This window comes from Acromyrmex echinatior, chromosome 17 (genome assembly GCF_024713525.1).
Source record: "Acromyrmex echinatior isolate Ae372 chromosome 17, ASM2471352v2, whole genome shotgun sequence".
Lineage (NCBI taxonomy): Eukaryota > Metazoa > Arthropoda > Insecta > Hymenoptera > Formicidae > Acromyrmex > Acromyrmex echinatior.
Genome location: NC_141868.1, coordinates 1772546 through 1791667, shown reverse-complemented (window position 1 = coordinate 1791667; position 19122 = coordinate 1772546). Strand labels below are relative to the sequence as shown.

Below are 19122 nucleotides of genomic sequence, written 5' to 3'. Positions count from 1 at the left end.
ATAATGTTTTGCCATAGCATAATTTATAATTCGTAACATCATAATTTGTAATATTAAACATTGGCTAAAATATCGTTAATAAGTTACTAACAAAATGGACATTTAAAAAAAATTACGATTATTGAAAAAAAATTCTATTACAGAGATATTTTTTATCTTCATGTACGCGTCGTATTTACATAATAAAATAAAAATATAAAATTATCAGAATAAACATTGAATAAAAATTGAAATTCCTTTCGTAAATACCGTTTCATTTGCTGAAACACGAGGTATTGCGATGTTCGAGATATTCTCGTATTCATTTAGCATACGTCGGAAATTTATCGGAAAGCTGAATGTTCCTAGCATTATCGAGCGTATTATCATAATCGACTATCGAATAAAGGTGGAGGGCGATAAATCAAATATGCCGTTTCCGAAGATTGCCTACGAACAACAATGAAACAGCCAGTCGACATTATTACGGTTTAAAACCGTTCATTCTGTATCGAAGATGCAGAATGCTAGAAGCAGCCAGTAACATGTCGACACATATTTCACCAACTGATAAATATTTCAGTTAAGGACGTGGGTGGAAAACTCCCATTATCCATTAAGAAGAAGCGAGTGGGTTTTAGAAGACGGCAGGTAAGAAGGATCCTTTTTCTCCGAGGTATACATGGCTGTAGGGATCAATGGCAGACACCTTATATCGTCTGGGTGAAGATTGATTATTCTTGAAATCGGCGCAACTATTTACGGCAAGAATTTAATTATCAGTCAGTCTCCGAGATCCGCTAAATCTCTGCGATCGCCAGCCAGCGACCCCAATCGGGAATTCCGACCAGCTTTGGCGGAAGGATGCACTGAGATTTATTATTACGGCGCGGTAGAGCGACGGACGGACGCGCCATTAGCTCGTAGATCAATCATCGTACGCAAATGAGTCACAACCATAGAGCTGTGTGATGATTCCGAAATGCACGTGTCACTGCTCTTCCTCCCTTCGAATAATGGATCGCGTGGATAAAACGAAATCTGTTGCCATCGCTAACAGCTTCAGTTGCTATATCGTGTAAAGAACGTGAAGAAATATTTTCTTACTAAAGAATTTACATAGAAAAATGTTTAGTACTTGGGATTGTAATTGCATTGAAAAAATAATTATGATTAGGAGCTTCATTTTTAAGTTATTATTGCTATAATGTTAATAATTAGAGTAATAATTAGATATATATGTATAGAAAGAGTATCAAGCTGCTCCTCGCCCTGATGAAGTGGACTGCAAGGTTCATGAAACGTTGGCATTCCAAGAATGGATCTGGACACGGAGGAAACCCGCGAAATCCGCATAATCTTTATAGAAAGCATCCATGAAAGCCTCAAGAATATTAGATGTAGAGTGATGTGATATAGAGTTATATGTATTGAAAAATATATATAAGAATTAATAACTATGAAAATGTCTATGATTGTTTATAGTCGTTTTTGGTGGCAATTATATATTTTTATATATATATATAAAACTATAGATATATTATATAAATATAGATATATTTATTACTACTATAGATATAATATGTATTGTTATAATTATTATTACTATTATGTAGCAATAATATATATATATATATATATATTATTGCTGCATAATAGTAGTAATAACTATAACAATAAAGCTCTTAATTATTTTACCATATAATTATACATGTAAGTTAAAAATATTAAACACTTTTCTCTTAATGCAACACTAAAAGCAGAAAATAGCGACTATGTTTTGATTAATATATCTGGTAAATACAAAAAAAGTAATTGAGCTACAAGTTTTGTTCATTTGAAATTTTCACGATAAAACAATATTTATTCACGTATTTATTTGAAACTGTAGAGTTAAACAAATATTTATTTATAAATGTTCTATAAATAATTTAGCGAGTATTCGTATATAAATTCAAATAAAATGTGAATTAAAAAAAAGCTCTAATAAGCAACTTTTTCTCCTTAATAATAAACTAATGATCTGTAGTAAGTAAATATTTGGCTTTAGTGACAGAAAATAATTTACTTTACTGTTTTCATACTAAATTTTGTCATCAGCTTTACTTTTATTTCCCTACTTAAAATTTGAATTCGAATATAGAATAATAAAGATGTTTACCCTACTCTTAACAAGGTCGTCAGAAACTATTTGTCAGAAACTATCAGCTTCTGACGACAAACGCACCTATAAAACCTGTATTTTCTTATGTCTTGACTTATAAGCAAATGTAATTACTTAATTGCTTATACAGTTCGTAAAATATTTTGCCTTCGAACTTTACTAAAATTGTCTAAACGTGACTATACCAAGATGAAAATGAGAATTGTTGTCTGTTTTTAAGGAAAAAGGAGTAAAAATGCGAATTAAAGATGCATGATCATACTTACAAATATTCATTTAAACTGAATAAAAAATATTTATTCGTTTTCCATACATAAAAAATTATATTCATACTCTCGTATTCATATTCATGATTAATTCATTTATTCGAATATTGGATATTGGCTACACTAGTTTTGATAGCATCAGTAGCTAGAAAACTGTTAGACGTGGAGAATTGAAAAATTTTGATTAATGAGGTTTGCTATAATAGCAGAAACAAATGATGAATCCATTACTCTTTAGAGCCAATGTAATCCAAGATTTTATTGACGCAGGGAATAAACAATAGTGACTTATCTTCTATACACAAATAGGGTCGGTTTCTCTTACCTCTCGCACTGTCGCAGTGTCCACGAGGCGATGATCCACAGGGAGACCATGAAGACTAGCAGCACCGTGCCCGGGCAGATAGTCATCAGGGTCTTGAGGACGAACCTGGTGTTAAAGTTGATGCGATTCAAGGCCCCTATGCTTCGCGACGACGCGTCCGTGAAGAGTTTCGAGTGTAGCAGCATCACCCGGCAGATGAGGTAGAGCCTGAGGAACATCGGTAGCGAGAGAGTGACGTCGTACGGCACCCACTTGGAGCCGATGTCGCCGTTCTTGTTCGCTAGCTTAGTCGTCCACAGGAAGTAGTACTCGCCCGGGATCGGGTGGATCGCGCAAATCGCCAGCTCCACCGAGATTTGCGCGATCCGCTGCCAGGTCATCGCGATCCGCCAGTCGTCCGCGCAGTTATCGATCATGAACAACTGTCGCCCGATAAAAGAAAATGGACAGATAACAAGAGATAACACTCTCACAACCGGAACGTGTCTGTCTAATGTCGCCTGAAGTTTTGTGTGCTTAAATCGGAGAAATTTTTTTTCCTTAGAAATACACCCAAGCAGAACAAACAGTCATGATGATATCAAAATAATAATAAAAAAAAAACGTTAGATTCTTTAGGTTTCAACGATAATAAAAAGATAAAAATTCGGGCGCTGCGATTAGTGCACTAAATATTTATTAAAAAGATAAATTTCACATGTATTGAAATTAATGTTTGGCATTTGATCATATAACAAAAGAAGATACATATCAGTTATTTTTTTGCCATTACCAATGCATGCAAAAATAAATACAACAGTCATACATAAATTGTATCGTTAAATTGTTGTGCAATCTGTCTATAAAATTTTTTTCGGTCAAACTCTACTCCATAACAAGTCAGGGAATATTTATCTCATAACTAGTTAGACGACTGGATAGTAAAAAAGTTAAGCCTTCAAGATGCAAACGTATGTGTTCAAATATTAATATATCAAAAAAATTTGGCAATCCTCCACGATGGGAAAAAAGGATATACATTGAGAAAAATTGATAGGTACATATATAATCATTTATTGTGATATGTGACTAATAAAAACCTTTTTACTTTTTCATTTAACAACTATATTGTTCTAATTTTCAAATAACAAAAAATTGTGTTGTAATCAAAATTTGATTAGATTAATCAAATTTTTATTAAAACAACGCAATTTTTAAATAAAAAAGTAAGAAAGTTTTTTTGTTAGCCGCATATCAACAAAATAAATGGTTATACATACCAAAACATTTCTCTGAGTGGTATAATATTTACTTAAAAAGAAAAAAACAATGGTCAAAGTGGCTAGAACACAGTTAAAAATCAAAGAACGAAACTGAGCAGTAGACATGACGGTTACACGTCTCAGTAAAAACAGTTTTTACTGAGATATATAACCGTCATGTTTACACGTTTCGTTCACAATTTTTTGGAGTGTTTTGGACACTTCGACTGTTTTTTCTTTTTTAAGTAATTATTTTACGCCCTTTTTTCACGACGCGGAGAACTACTAGTTTTTTAATATTTGAACATATTTGTTTGTGATTTTGAGGACTCAATTTTTTTATCGTCCAACTGGTGGGATGAATATTCGATCCCTATCTTGTTATGAAAGTTTGGCCGCAAGAAATTTCGTAGACGGATTGCACAACAATTTTATTAATGACTATTGTTTCTATTTTTATAGAAATGCTGATGATGGCTAGAAAGCAACTAAAACGTACGTTCTTTTATTATATAACCAAAACATTAGTTTTAATACACGTGAAATTAAATTTTTAATTAATTATTTAACCCACTAATTACAGCATCAATTTCTAGCCCCAATTTTAATTTTTGTATTGTTTTTATTGACTTCAAAATGATTATAAAAGGTCACTTTTCGATTCATTTTAATGTATCATGTTGACATAATTTGTTTGCTCTGCTGAATTATTAAAAGTAATAATCTATAAATTATTACTTAATCTATAAATTATTACTTAAAACATTATTTCTGTATTCAAATATTTAAATAATCCCAAGAATTATTCGGAGGAATATTTGCTTTTGTAATAATATTTCTAATATTATTCTCGATGAATTTAAATACTTGAATATTACTTCGATAATTATTCCGAGGAATATTTAATCAAGAGACGCTTTTATAATGATTATTTTACATGTTCTTCTTTACGTTGAAGGTCTCGGGTATTTACTTTCTTTTTATTGAATATTCCGATAAGCTTTCATCGACAAATCTCACGATTAATATGTAATACGACTGAGTTAATTGAAACATATTATTAACTGTTCAGTTACTCGTCGAAGTAAACATTATTGAAAAATGTCTATTAAACCTGCCTATCTCGCACAATTGTTGGTTGAGCGGACAGATAAATGAATAAATTAATGCTCAACCCTTCAATATTATCATACGCATATTCAAAGCGATTTTTCGATACGTCGATTGCGCGAAATTGCCAATCGAGACAAATGAGCCCATGTATTCCAGATACGAGAGCTCGCTCTTTGAGCCTCCAGCCCGATTAATATGAATTCCAGCCGCTTTGCCCTGACTTGATTAAAACGCCGCGCCACGTACTCATTGTTTATCGCCGTTTATCTCGTGCGAGAGAACATGTTGTAACCGTACACACGCCACCGCCATTCCAGTAACAAATCATCCTTAACTCTGTAACGATCCTGTCAGATCTAAACAGATCGTGTTAAAGGACCCTACACACTACAAACACACGTATCATTCGAGGCACGTAATACGTGATTTGTATCGTGTTGTGATAAGGATTTTTGATTTCGTGGGTCTTCGACGCCTCGGACTTTTTTTTTCATTTTCATATTACTCATTTTCTTATTCGGAAAGATTTTCACGAATATAAACGCACATTTCCATGTACCATTTGTAATTTTTTACTCAACAATATAACTCTAATATAATACATATGTTATATGATACACGTGTTATGTTACAATTATAATGTTGAATAGGAAATACAACAGGCATGTTATATGTAACTTGATGTTTACTGCGATTCATTATTTTTTATTTTTTTTTTTATATTAGACTTGCGCACAACATAAATAAACAGTAATATTATATTAATATTATAATTTCCCATTGAATGATATAAATTTAATATAAAATATGTTAGTATAACAGTTGTATTGTCGAGAATGAAATCATAAATTCATATAATATTTTCATCATAAATAATCTAGAAAATAATTTCTAAAATATTATAGTACTTGAGAAACATGAGAATGATATGCAAATCCAACCTGACTTCATTAATTACTTATGTATTACGCGATATCAGATTACTATCGGAACACTATGCGGGAGGTCATTAGGACTTGAAGCATCATAAATCATCCCTTAAGTTTCCCCCGCTCTAACGTGTCGATTAGAACCACACGATTTTAAATTTCACCGCTTCGACAATAGAGTTGTTCCACTCTGAGGATCTCCAAGATCCTCGGGATATGATACATCCATCACGAGACGTGGAGATCTTTTATATTTTAGCGATATCTCATCCGCGTGATACATCGTAGATACTTTGCAGCCCGTATCTCTCAGCTAGTGCTGAGGCCATGGAAGATGCGACCCGCCGACGTCCTGAATAGATTAGTATAATGCAGTGGGAGTCCATTTATCCGGTGGAATAATTCGGAAGATACGAAGATTGTCGCGCAACATGAAAAAGTGAAAAAAAAACTCACTGTGCACCGTGAAACCGTAAAAGATGGGATGTGCAACACAAAGACGGTTGACGATAGCAAAAATGCAAACTGCCGGATGCGCGCTGCGTGTATTTGAGGGTCTAACTGTAGGGTCGGCTTGATCACTGATTTATGGACCCATGAATCTATAGTAATGTCGCACCTTCTAAACTTCACGTTATCTGAGCGGCTGCAGAACCGTGGATACCCTATAATGAGCTTTGAAGTAAGAGGTTATATAGTATTACAGGATTCTGCGATGAGGACAAAGATACACAGAATATTAATAACGAATTTCGTGGAACTGAATAAACGTTCGTTAAACTTGCAATTCTTTTTTGTTTTATCAAATTTCGTCGGCATACAGAGAGAACGATTTTTTTTTTGCTAAAATATCTAAAAATTTAATACAGATCTGAAAATAATTTTATTCATTGTTAATTTATAATGTCAAATTTAATCTAATATCACTACTCCTATTTAGTGTATCGTCATTTTATACTAATACAATAATTAAATTTGACGCTATATTATGGTGTCAAATTGACACTATATTTTAAATTTAACCAAATATAGATTTAACAATATTTGGACCTTCAAAATAATTATGTGTATGAGAACGCTTAAGCATCGATGATAATGTTGCAAAGATTTTTAATATTCTAGTAACATATTCAAAATAATTATATAGGATGCTCAGTATCATGATGGTTGTTGGAATATTAAAACTTTTTGCAGCTTTGCTCATCATGTTTGAGTTTTCTGCGTAATTAGTTTTATGGTCCAGTAAAAAAATTATTTTAACATCTGTATTTATATATAATATTAAAATTTTTACATATTTCAGTAAAATCATTCTTTCCGTATATCTATAAAATATGAAGAAAAATACATATACATATTTATATATATATATATATATATATATATTATATATACGAGTATATACGGAAAGAATTTTCTCTCAAAATGTACTCTGAAAATATGGTAGTTGTGGTATAATATAATATTTCAAAGATTTTTATCATGCACTTCAGTAAAATTAATCAAACTTATTTTATATTTTATTGAAGTTTTATTAATGAATAAGAGAAATTTACAATTTTTCGAAATACAATGTTATTCGATGACTACTATATGTGTGAAGGAGCACGGCAGTGTCTCATGCCATATCTTATCGTCAAGACACTACCGTGTCTCCATTTTCAGAGTAAATTTTAAGAGAAAATTCTTTCTGTGTATACACACACACACACACACACACACACACACATACACGCGTGTACATATATACATATATATGATATTACAAAAAAATTCTAGTGAAAATGAACAATCAGAAAATTCTGATCACATATTAATAAAAAATTCTGGTTATTTCAACTAAAATTATAATAATTCGATCAAAAAATTATGATTAGTCCATTTTCAATTGAAATTCCAAATAATGCACAGAAAAAGGAAAAAAAAACGTTTATTTATTGAGCGCTTTGGGACAATTCCTCTCAAGCGCAGAAACTGTCTTACAAATTAGAACTAATAACGTATAGAATTTGTCTAAATCAAAAACATGAAATAAAATAAAGTAGAAAATAAAAATAAAAATAAACATTGAAATTACGAGAGAAAGGGAGAGAAAGAGAGCGAGAGGGGAGGGGGTGGAAGACGATCAGAAATCTGTGCAGGCGACATGATCGGAACGACGTTTCCCGAGGGAAACCTCCCTTCGTTTCGCAGTGCCAGGTGAATCCCGGCAAATCTGCGCATGCAAATCGTTGATGAACGACAATCAACAGGTGCCGAAAGGTCAGTAGACTATTAGGCTCCAAGCCAGCCGTTGTTGCCGAAAGATTGCGTGAGTCAGCTTGATGTACCCGGGCTGATCATGAAGTTGTAAACTCTGTTTTACTCTCATTATTTGCAATTACGGACACCAATAGATTCCTAGTTCTAAATTATTATAAAACAAATTAGGTTTTATATGATATAAACTATAAATAATTTCATCCCTGAACTTAATTGCATAACTATGTTCATAGCAGGTGATAACATAAATGGTGAAAATAACAAATATGAAATTTATTTTACATGTTCATGTTTTATTTGAATTATTTAGTCGCGATCGATATATTGACACTAGTCAACAGACAACGATTTGAAGTTTTTCCTTAAAGAGAAATCGACACGTTCCAAATATTTATTATGAGATTGAGAGGTAACCCATATATAAAATAATTTTTTCTTTAAATGACATGCCATTCTCATCTACATAACAAATTATGTATGAATCTATTATGTAATGGATATGCACTGAACTTTATTGAACTTGAGCTTTCTGAATGATTTCCTTTTTATGGGGAAAAAAAAGCAGAAATGCGAGAGACTTGCTTCGGTCCCGAAATGTCACCACATTGATTCTCCTCGAATTGCAGAGACACGGCAATATCGGAGCCACAATATATCGCGAAATTGCATCGCGTAACGACTACGAGCCTGACGAAAGCGTTTTTCCAGCACATTGAGCCAAAATTATCCGTTTTGAGATACGTGAGGAATGTTGGTAGCTATCGTCTTTCTTTTTGTTCACGTTGCGACTGGCTTCGACATTCCCCAGAAACACACTCGTGATAGATCCTGATTTGCCACGTTTAAAATTAATCTGTTTTCTTAAAATTGGCATGAAACAACAATGTGAGCTTGCTATAACATAAACCATTCACATCGACACATTAAAATCTATTTTTTATTCATAACAAATTCATAAATATTTTTTTTCTCAAAAGTCTAATTAATATATATATTATACGTATCTATATAAAAGAAAAAAATATAAATATTTCAATTTTGCATTTGCATTGCAAAATTATAAGTCTGCCAAAATAGAAGAAGAATTTAAATTCTGTGCGTAATTTATATCTTTATATTCTATAAATTAAATTTGTATCAATAACTTCGAAAGTCTATCCATTGAAAGGATAGACGCGCATAAAAATAAAAAAGTTGCTGAAAAATCTTCGGAAAATCTCTTTCTGAAACATGAAACGACTCGCATTGCTTTTCTTCAAGGTTTTTAAAATTCTATACTCTCGCACTAACGTGAAGTTTATGTTTATACAAAACCGCTCGTTCGAAACTGCTCGAGAAATCGAATATCTAAGTCACACATCCACTTTCTTGCAAAATACCCGATGAATAACGGGTGTCTTACGGTGATTTTGAAAGACGGTCAATATTTGAGTTGACGCTTAAACGTTCGAGCCAATCCAAGCTTTGCACGATTTTGCGAAGTTCGCTTCGGTGCCAGCCATAGATATCTCATTAAAACGAGTTCCAACCTGGTCGGAAGTGAACCGAGAGCTTAGCAAAAAGACTCCTTTCTTGCCGGATATAGTAATGAAAAGGTTTTCCTTTACCCCAATCCTGTCATTATTCTCTGATGTCATTATTACGTTAGATTATCTTTTAATTCGACATAACGAATCGAAAATTTTTTCTCGCCTTACGTTTTCAAAATATTACATGTACATTGTTAAAAATAAAATGTTAATTTTAAATTAAAAACATATAGTGGACTTTCTGAGACATGTAAAAATATTAAAATTAATATTTGTTAATTTTAACATTTTTTTCATGTCTCAAAAATCCATTATATGTTTTTAAGTTAAAATTAACATTTTATTTTTAACAGTGTATTCTGTGTATAATATGAAAAAATATATATATTATATACGTATAAATATAAGTAATAATACATTTAGACAAAAACACAGTAGTAAGTATATAAAACCTATAACGAGAAGCTATAGAAGTTATATTATGATATTAATTTAGCAACCATATCGATCATTTGTTAAATCATTGCAAGTATAAAATAACTAGTACATATGTAGAATATATATTGTAGTTATATATATGTATTGATATAAATAAATAAAATAAAACTTGTCATTTTATTGTTTTGCCATTATATTTTTTTTGAGAATGAAATATATACTAAACATAATCAACAATATATAATATAAATTATAACATATTATGTTTAATTTAATATAATATAATTATATTTATACTCATTAATTATAATTAGCTATAACGTCATGCAGTAAAATATAACGACTAGAACGTTTGCAATGTTTTCTGTGTTACGAAGCGTAACAAGTTGAAATTTTTATTTTAAAACGACAATAAAAAGGCAATTTATCTGCAGTTTACGTGATAAAAATTTCCCGTTAGTAGAATTGACAAAAATGAATATTCCGTAATAAACAGCAGTTTTCTTGGCGAGTATCCCATTATTTTCAAGTCGCTTAAGTTTGTGAGACGTTTTTTTATTGATTGAAAAGGATAGTTTATACATTTATTCATATCACTTCGTAAATATATTGTCGCTCACTCAGAATTCACAGTTCAATGATTTAAAGACAGAGGTCCCGGATAACGCATAAATAATCGGCGATCGATGACGTCGCGTCATGCATCAAATAGATAAAATTTGCACGACGTAATTGGCCTTTTATTAGCGCCGCATTAACACTCGCATATCTGAAATCGTGTTCGCGATGGCGTTTCGATTAGCTCCGCGTTGCATCGATTTATCCGCGATTTTGGCCGGACCGGCATGATGGTTGTACCGTTTAAATTCCATAATCACTCGGGCGTAATGTCGCGCTCGGCCTCCGAAACGCAAAATCCGATTCACCGCTGCGAATTACGCCTCCCAATTCCGGATTTATTTTATTCCCAATTATCTCTAGCCATTTAGAGTCGCCAGTAATTTATATCTACGCTTCTAGTCATTTATAAAAGTATTATAAATAATAGAAAAAATTCTTTAGTATAAAAAGATTTTAATAATAATAATGTGCACGCGAAACACCTTTTAGTTCTTTTCTTTCAATTCCAGAAATTTATTTTATTTCCGATTATTTGTAGTTATTTAGAGTCGCCGGTAATTTATATTTATGCTTTAGCAATTTGTATGTATGAGCAAGTTATATTGTATGAATATACATATAATAATAATAATCCTTTAGCGTAAAAATATTATAATAGAATCAAGTAACAATAATGCGCAAGCATTTTTTAACGAACATTCGATACATAAATTTAAAAAGACAGGAAAACGTATTGTCCATCTTTCGATTCTTTCAAGCTCAATTTTGTTGAAAAAGGGACAATTGTGCGAATGAATAAAGGACCAATAACGATGATAACAACTTATATATCTCCTCAACAGTTGGAAGAGGTGCGACCCTATTTTCTGTTTAAACGACATTTCGTTTCTTTCTTTATTTTATTCAAATATTCACTTATTATATCATAAGAAATGTATCATACATACCTGAACTTCTAAGGCATGGTAAGCAAATATGAGGCCAAGCAGTATCACAGTAGACACAGAGATCAGGGTTTTCAGTGCTGTCGAGAAAAACGAGGCCTGAAACATAAAACATTTTTGTACATAAATATATGCAAAATAATAAAAAAGATATTTTAATTCTATATATTTATTTATTTTCATGTAACATTTATTTCTATATTTACAATTAATCATACGAATAAAAATATTTTACAAGACAACTGTTGATTCTTATATAAAATATGAAGATATTTCTTTTATTAATTTAAAAAATAAAAATTTGCATAAATTTCTACAGTAGAAATATGTGTTTAAAAATTTATGGTATTTTCTGTCAATTGAGATAAATGATCGTTACTTTTAATGTTTTACCATTAAATTATAGATTAATAAAGAGAGCTCAAAGGCATCAGTAAATTAATTATTAAGCTTCAACAATTAACCGTAGAAATATCAAACTTCAGTTTTATGGTTGATTGCTCTCTTCTTAGATGAAATAATGAAATATGCATACAACTTTGTAAAATTGCTTGTTGCCACATCGTAAAAGTCAAGTACGGGGCTTCTAACAACGGCGTTCGATTTACGACTTGACCAGCAAAGGGGCAAACATCTTTAATGATCATAAAAAGGATCGCCGTAAAAAAAACATTTTAGAAAAAAATTGAATATTTTCGTCCTACAAATATCCTAGAGAGAAACTCGGAATATTACAATAAAATATATTGCTTTAAATGCGCTTTAAATTGCTATGTATACACTGTTACAAATTCTTACAGTATTTCGAGCGCCATTTATCCTTTTAACCTCGACGGAAATGTATTACGTATAAAAAACAGGACAATAAACATCAAAATACTGAATAAAGGCATCGCAATTAATTAGCTAATTTTGGGACATTTTAAATACCTATATTTTTTCGTAAATTATATTATAAAAAAAATCAATACTTCTTTGCTAGATATTAAGAAAAACTGGGATCGGTAGAGAGTTAATTTTCAAAAAGCTTGTAACTCAATCAGGATATGGCAGAGTATTGGACCTGTCTCATCAACTCTGATTAACTTTTTTAATTATTAAAAAAGTTTTTAATTAATTAAATTTCAAAATTTTTAATTTTGCTAACTGCAAAATTGAAAACATAATTTCCTGGCACTGTAAAGAAACCAGGAACAATTAAATAATGATTATTATTGCCGCATTCGTATGGAACTAAAAAGTAAAATTAATTGTTTTAATTGTTTTAATGCCACATATCATTCTTTATAGTTACCAGAAATTTATGTTTTCAGTTTTACAGTTAACGATACTACAATTTAATCGACTGACCAAGTTAATTGGAGTTGATGAGACTGGTTTATTCTCTTCTTTTAACTATATTGCTAGTACACAATAATATTAAATTGCATGTAAAATAGTTTGGCGCCATGTATATTATTTACGAGTTTTAAATAAAGTTGGCGAGTAAATTTCTCTTATCCCCTTTTTGGTTTTTAATCAGTTTTTGACATTATTAATAGCAATTCCTTATAATCATAGAAAATGGTATACGAGTTAATTTTTTCTGAAGTTAGTTAATCATTATTGTAACAAAGATAGCAAATAAAATCGCTTTTGTAAAAAATGAAGGATATGATTGATCAAAATGAGCTGAGATTAGGAGATTAGACAGTCAATTTTAGTTTCTTTGAATTGATACGATTGTCCCGAAAACTTTCTTGTTATAGTATTTTGAGTAACGTATTTTAGGATACCCTACTACGTATTTAATTTCTCAATAAAGTATACAACTAGGAACTTACAAGTTGTTCAGAAATTGAATAAATAATAATCAAAAAGATTAATTTCAACGTATAAATAAACTTCCTTCTTCTACATTTCCAACAGAAGAAAGTAACATTACGTACAAGAAATCACTCTGAACAAAATCAAGAGGAAAATAAAAATACTCTTGGAGTATTTTCTCGTGTCACCAATCGTGTCGACTTTTTCGTCGTCACATCCGGATAAGGGTGTGAAGAAATTATGATATCGCGTTAAAATTCCAGCGTGACGTATCACGCGTCTTATAAATCTCACAACCTTCCTGAATTTATCGTGGTTTTCTGACATTGCTAAAATTTAAAGTACAATATGATATAAAAGGCTAATAAGAGTCAGAAAATATAAAAAAATCTCCATTATTCGTTTAACATAAATATAATTAAAAATAGATATAACAAACAAGAATTGCAGAAAATAGAAAAATTAAATAAAATAAATTAAAACGCTACAGAATACAATACTAGTTTAGAAGTACAATACATGTTTCGACTTATATTTAGGCCCTCTTCAGATGTACAAAAAATGTTTTAAAAATTTTTTAGTTTTAATAACTTATATACATAACGTTTTTATGTTTCTTTATGTTCTCATTAGACAACGAGAAATTTTCGCAATCGGACAACCAATCGCTTGACGAGCAATTTTCTCTGTTTTAACATCTAATCATCTAATTATGTAACGAAATAGTCGCTTTCATCTTAACATTAAGAGTTTTGTTATTTTAAGTTTTTAACCCAAAATTTAAGAAAGTTAATTCCTGACGAGGTACATCGCGTTTTTAGGTTTCGTTAATAGTGGTGGCATGTTATTTCCAGCCTCTCGAGAGTCACATAGCGTAATTTCCGCATATGCATCGTCGGATGCACTCACTTTGTCTGCCTACACCACATAACGTAATCTCGCGATACACAACGACGGGCAAGTCTAAGCTCATCTGAGATGTTTGCCCAAGTTTAAAGTCTACAGTTCGTCGCTCCTTTCATCTAGCAGTTCTTTGACCAAAACTCATTCGAAACTCGTTTTAGTCCAATATAAAGTATCTCAGTAACTAAGGCTTGATTAAAATTCGCTTGAAGCGAGACCCAGTCGAAAATGATTGGAAAACAAATTATTGCAGATAATTTCTCAGCGTGAGACGAAATCTTCACGAGTTACATCTCTGTGTGTTACAAATTTGTTAAATTTGAGCTGAAACGTACGATCTATTTTTATGTTGACTTATTATTCATGTTGACTTATTATTTTATATAATATAATTCTCTCTCTCTCTCTCTCTCTCGCCTGCGCTAAATGCTACTAATCCTGTTTTCATTTAATTTTGATAATTTGTGATTGGGAAACTGTGTTGGGATAACTGTCATTCTCGTTAATGCCTAGGATCTGTAATGAGGAGATAGCTGTTCAGAGAGCTCTAATGCTTCTTGCATGGTTACATACATGTATAGTTTACTCAGTGTTGGCATGAGAGCGATTTACGAGATTTTCGATGAATTGTAGATCGCAATAACGAGCTGCTTTCCGGAAGAACGATGACAATAAGCTCACTGGCTGGGCAAAGCCTCTTCTCGCTATGTAACATGGAAAGGGATTAAGGGTTCGCAAGAAACGTAGGGAGCCAGTCTAAACGTTAGTTGCTCTTTGCGAAATTTCCTTTACGAATCTCAGAAACAATACTCGTTTGCGAAATGTATTTAAACTTAAATGATCTTATTATGAGCCACTCGCGTAATCACGTTTGAAACATCAAAGGGATTATTCTCATTATGAGAGAGAGTAGATTTAGTACGCTTTAGTAAGTAGAATAAAAGAGATCTAAAGAACAGGTATAAACATGTAAATGTTTCGTCACGTATAGTTTAAGTTATAAAGTTTCGCTATAAAATTTCGTTATAAAATTTCGCATTATCGTTCATGCTGGAATTTTGTTTTATTCGACTCAAAAAAGGTAACATTTTTTCTGACACTCACGGAATTTTCACGTCTGTCAAATAAAATTTCTACGCGCTAGAAATGGATTAAGGGATTAGGAATAAAGTACATAAGTACAAAATTTATTTTCGCCCAGGTTTTTCAAGAGTTGACTGTACGATGTTCGCATGGATATACGAAATTGCTATCGCGAAATTATGCAGCGTGTAAACCATAACAAACCGTAACAAGCTGTAAAATTTGTGCGCATGGCCGTTGTTCCCGGAGCTTTTATTTGATGCCGTACGTTTGCATTTCAGGTAAATAATTATTACTGCGTGCGTTTTAGTCGAGATAGTTACGAGGAAGAACTTTCCTTCTTGCCGAAACTAGTTTGTCGGGAATTATCCGACGAGTATTCACGAAATATTGCTCACATTAAAATATTTAATCTTGAAAGGAATACTTCAGACAGAATACTATCAGACAGAATAATTGTAACACAAATTAGAAATAAATACAACGGGCATCATTCCAACTTTTCCTCTTTGTAAGACAGAATAAAAGTTAGAAGGAAGTTTAACGTTTTATCTGTCAAGCTGATTTCGAACTCCGATTGAGCTCTGAATGATCCAACGTCGAGAAATGCGCTACTATTTATAAAATATGCAGAGTCAGATGACAAAATAAATTATGTAAAAAATAAATATAAATAAATGAAAAATATAAAAAGTAACTGGGTAACTCATATGAAAAATATATAGACGAAAATCATCGGTACTATTTCCTAAAGAGACACCCCTGATTTATTAATACTGACAGAAACATGATCTCTTTCAATAAGCAGAGAAATAAAAATTCAAGTTTACATATTTGTGGCTTATTTCTATACAAAATCAGTTAAAAATAAATTCTAGAAAGTAAAATATTCTTATGATTTCCTTTGTAAAGTACATTGTTTAAATATAAAAATGATTATATTATTAGTAATATCATATCGTTTTCATGTTTGTTTCCTGAATCAATTCTATTTATGTTTTTTCTTTCTTTTTTTCATAATATGATTTTAAATATAAAATCGGGGTATATTTATCTGTAAAATTGACCATAAATTATAGTGTCAAATAACCTTACTGGAGTTAAAAGCATGTATTTATGAAAGAAAACTCTTTAAAATGAAACTGTTGACTTACATGTTTGCGTCTTACAAAGCAGCATAAAGTATGCACATAAATGAATGAAAAACATTTTATGCAGAAATAAAAAGATTCTAGAAAATTATACATACATTCACTTGCAGGTATTTTGTACAGATGATCTGTAAAAAAAAAGAATAGAAATATGTAACATTAATGTTACTGTGTTTTGGAACTCATTTTGTTAGATGCTCATTTTTGTTTATCTTACGAAAGTAAGTTTAATTATTTAATTGTTACAAAATTGCAAACAGTATTATAAAAACTACTGATTAATTTAATAATTATAAAAACTACTTATTTGATAGAAGACACTTTTTAATTATCTCATAGAAGACACTTTAGTTTATATTTGTGTTTGCTAAAATATTATAAACACAATTAATTAAATAAATAAATATAAATATAAATAAGGACTTCCAATATTAAACAATAAAAATAATAAAGGTTCAGATGAAGCTAATGAGAGTCATACGCTGTTGTAGGTGCGAAGAGATAGGCGAAGTAAATAATACTCAGATGTTCATGATTATCTTTATTTTATTTTGAACGTTTCAGCTCACTTTGGAGTCTTTATCAGCGATTACAAATCAGAAATATCCATTCAGAGCAAGTCACTAGCAAATTGGCAGAAATGCAGTATACATTACATTCAGTGGAAAAACGAAAAAAAGAAATAACGATTCACAATCATATCAATAATTAAAAAATTACATAGTATATTAAATATATATCGTTCTTCTGAATGTGATTTCGTGTATGTACATGACGTATCATTCAAAATCAATCTGAACCTTTATTATTTTTATTGTCTAAAATATTATTTTTAGCTTTTGTTTAGAAATATTGTCCAAAAACAAAGTGATATGTCAAAATCGGTGATCCTTTATTATATATAAATATATGATCACATAATTCAAATACGCTTCATAATTTATTAAACGTTAATATACATACGTATTAGATAAAGTAAAGTACATATTTCAAACATTTCCATATTTATGTAAATAACAGTTCTGGCAGATAGCATATTGATGATCTGAAAATAGATCCTTTGGAGTGACAAAAGTAAATTTGACTTTTCTGGTCAAATTATAAACCTAACAGCGATCAGTGGGTCTGCCCAAAATCTGGCGAAAAACTTGTCGAAAAATATTCAAAAGCATAAAGGAGGCATATAATATAAATGTCCAAGGGATATTGTGCATTCACATGCGCAAAAAATATTTTATTTGTCTATTTTTAAGTTATGTGTTTAAGGCAATTTTAGTATATGTAATATATATAGAGAGAGCTTAAAAATGAATTAAATAAAATTTATCGACAAATATTAACGATATGATCACAATATATATATATATATATATATATATATATATATGTATATATATATGTATATATATATATACATATATTATATATTTAACAATATAATTTCAGGTGAAATAAATGAAACTGTCACTCAGAAATCGAAATAATAGATCTTTGTGTGATTGAAACGAATAAGTACAAGCAAAATATACCGAGTAATTATATGTTTTTAATCACATTGTTTAATTATTAGTGAAGTATTTAATATTTTATTTTTTATTGTTTTGACCTAAATAAAATTATTTTCAAACCAATAAACTTTTGATAATCAGCAGTTTTAGCCAGATAAATAAAATAAATTGTCATTCAAATGGAAGGCATTTGCATAAACTCATGGGTTACCTACATACCAATGACATGGCAATCAAAATGTTAAAGTGATTGGCACAGATCATTTGTGTAAATTTGAAAAATCTGAGGACAGTAAAGTTTTTTTGGAAATATTTTATTGGAGAATTACGCGGATTCTCAAATACAACACGGAAATAACGATATTGATAACTATCACCCAGAAAACAAGCTGACGTATTTGTCGACAATTTAATGTCAAAATGCCAAAGATGTTATTTTCACGTCAAAAGATGACAAATAACGTTAACTTGTTTGCTGAGCAATTATAATGCTGATGCTTCAGAGATCCCATCATTTATCTAAAAAACGATTGGTTAGACCGTGAAATGGATTTTGACGAAACGGTCCAATTATCGGTTATCATCCTCTTAAAGATGAAAACAGGTAAGCTTACAGTGTCCATATGGGTGGATATATCGGGATTTTGCGATGTAATAAATTTACGAAATCCGTTTCCACAAAAGCTCGTATCGATACGAGGCGAAGAAAGGATTGCGGGGAAGGATTATAGAAGCTGTGATCCATGAATTAATGCGATTGCATCTACGAGGCCGATTTCCCTGCCGCGGAAAACTGCCGGCATTTCTGTTCGAAAAACGATTATAGCTCTCCCGATGTGTCTAGAATAATACAGAATTTA

General features: G+C 30.9%; 1 protein-coding gene across 2 annotated transcripts in view; it reads right to left on the bottom strand.

Annotated features, from left to right (window-relative positions):
- LOC105152105 (small conductance calcium-activated potassium channel) overlaps nucleotides 1-19122 on the bottom strand; it is a 212826-nt gene that overhangs the window by 25305 nt on the left and 168399 nt on the right. For both annotated transcript variants that reach the window (XM_087415072.1, XM_087415071.1), the window contains exons 5-6: nucleotides 11815-11910; nucleotides 2735-3156 (exon numbers count right to left, since the gene is read on the bottom strand). In XM_087415072.1, the coding sequence (XP_087271198.1) occupies nucleotides 2735-3156; nucleotides 11815-11910 (518 nt within the window). The remainder of the gene's footprint in view (nucleotides 1-2734; nucleotides 3157-11814; nucleotides 11911-19122) is intronic.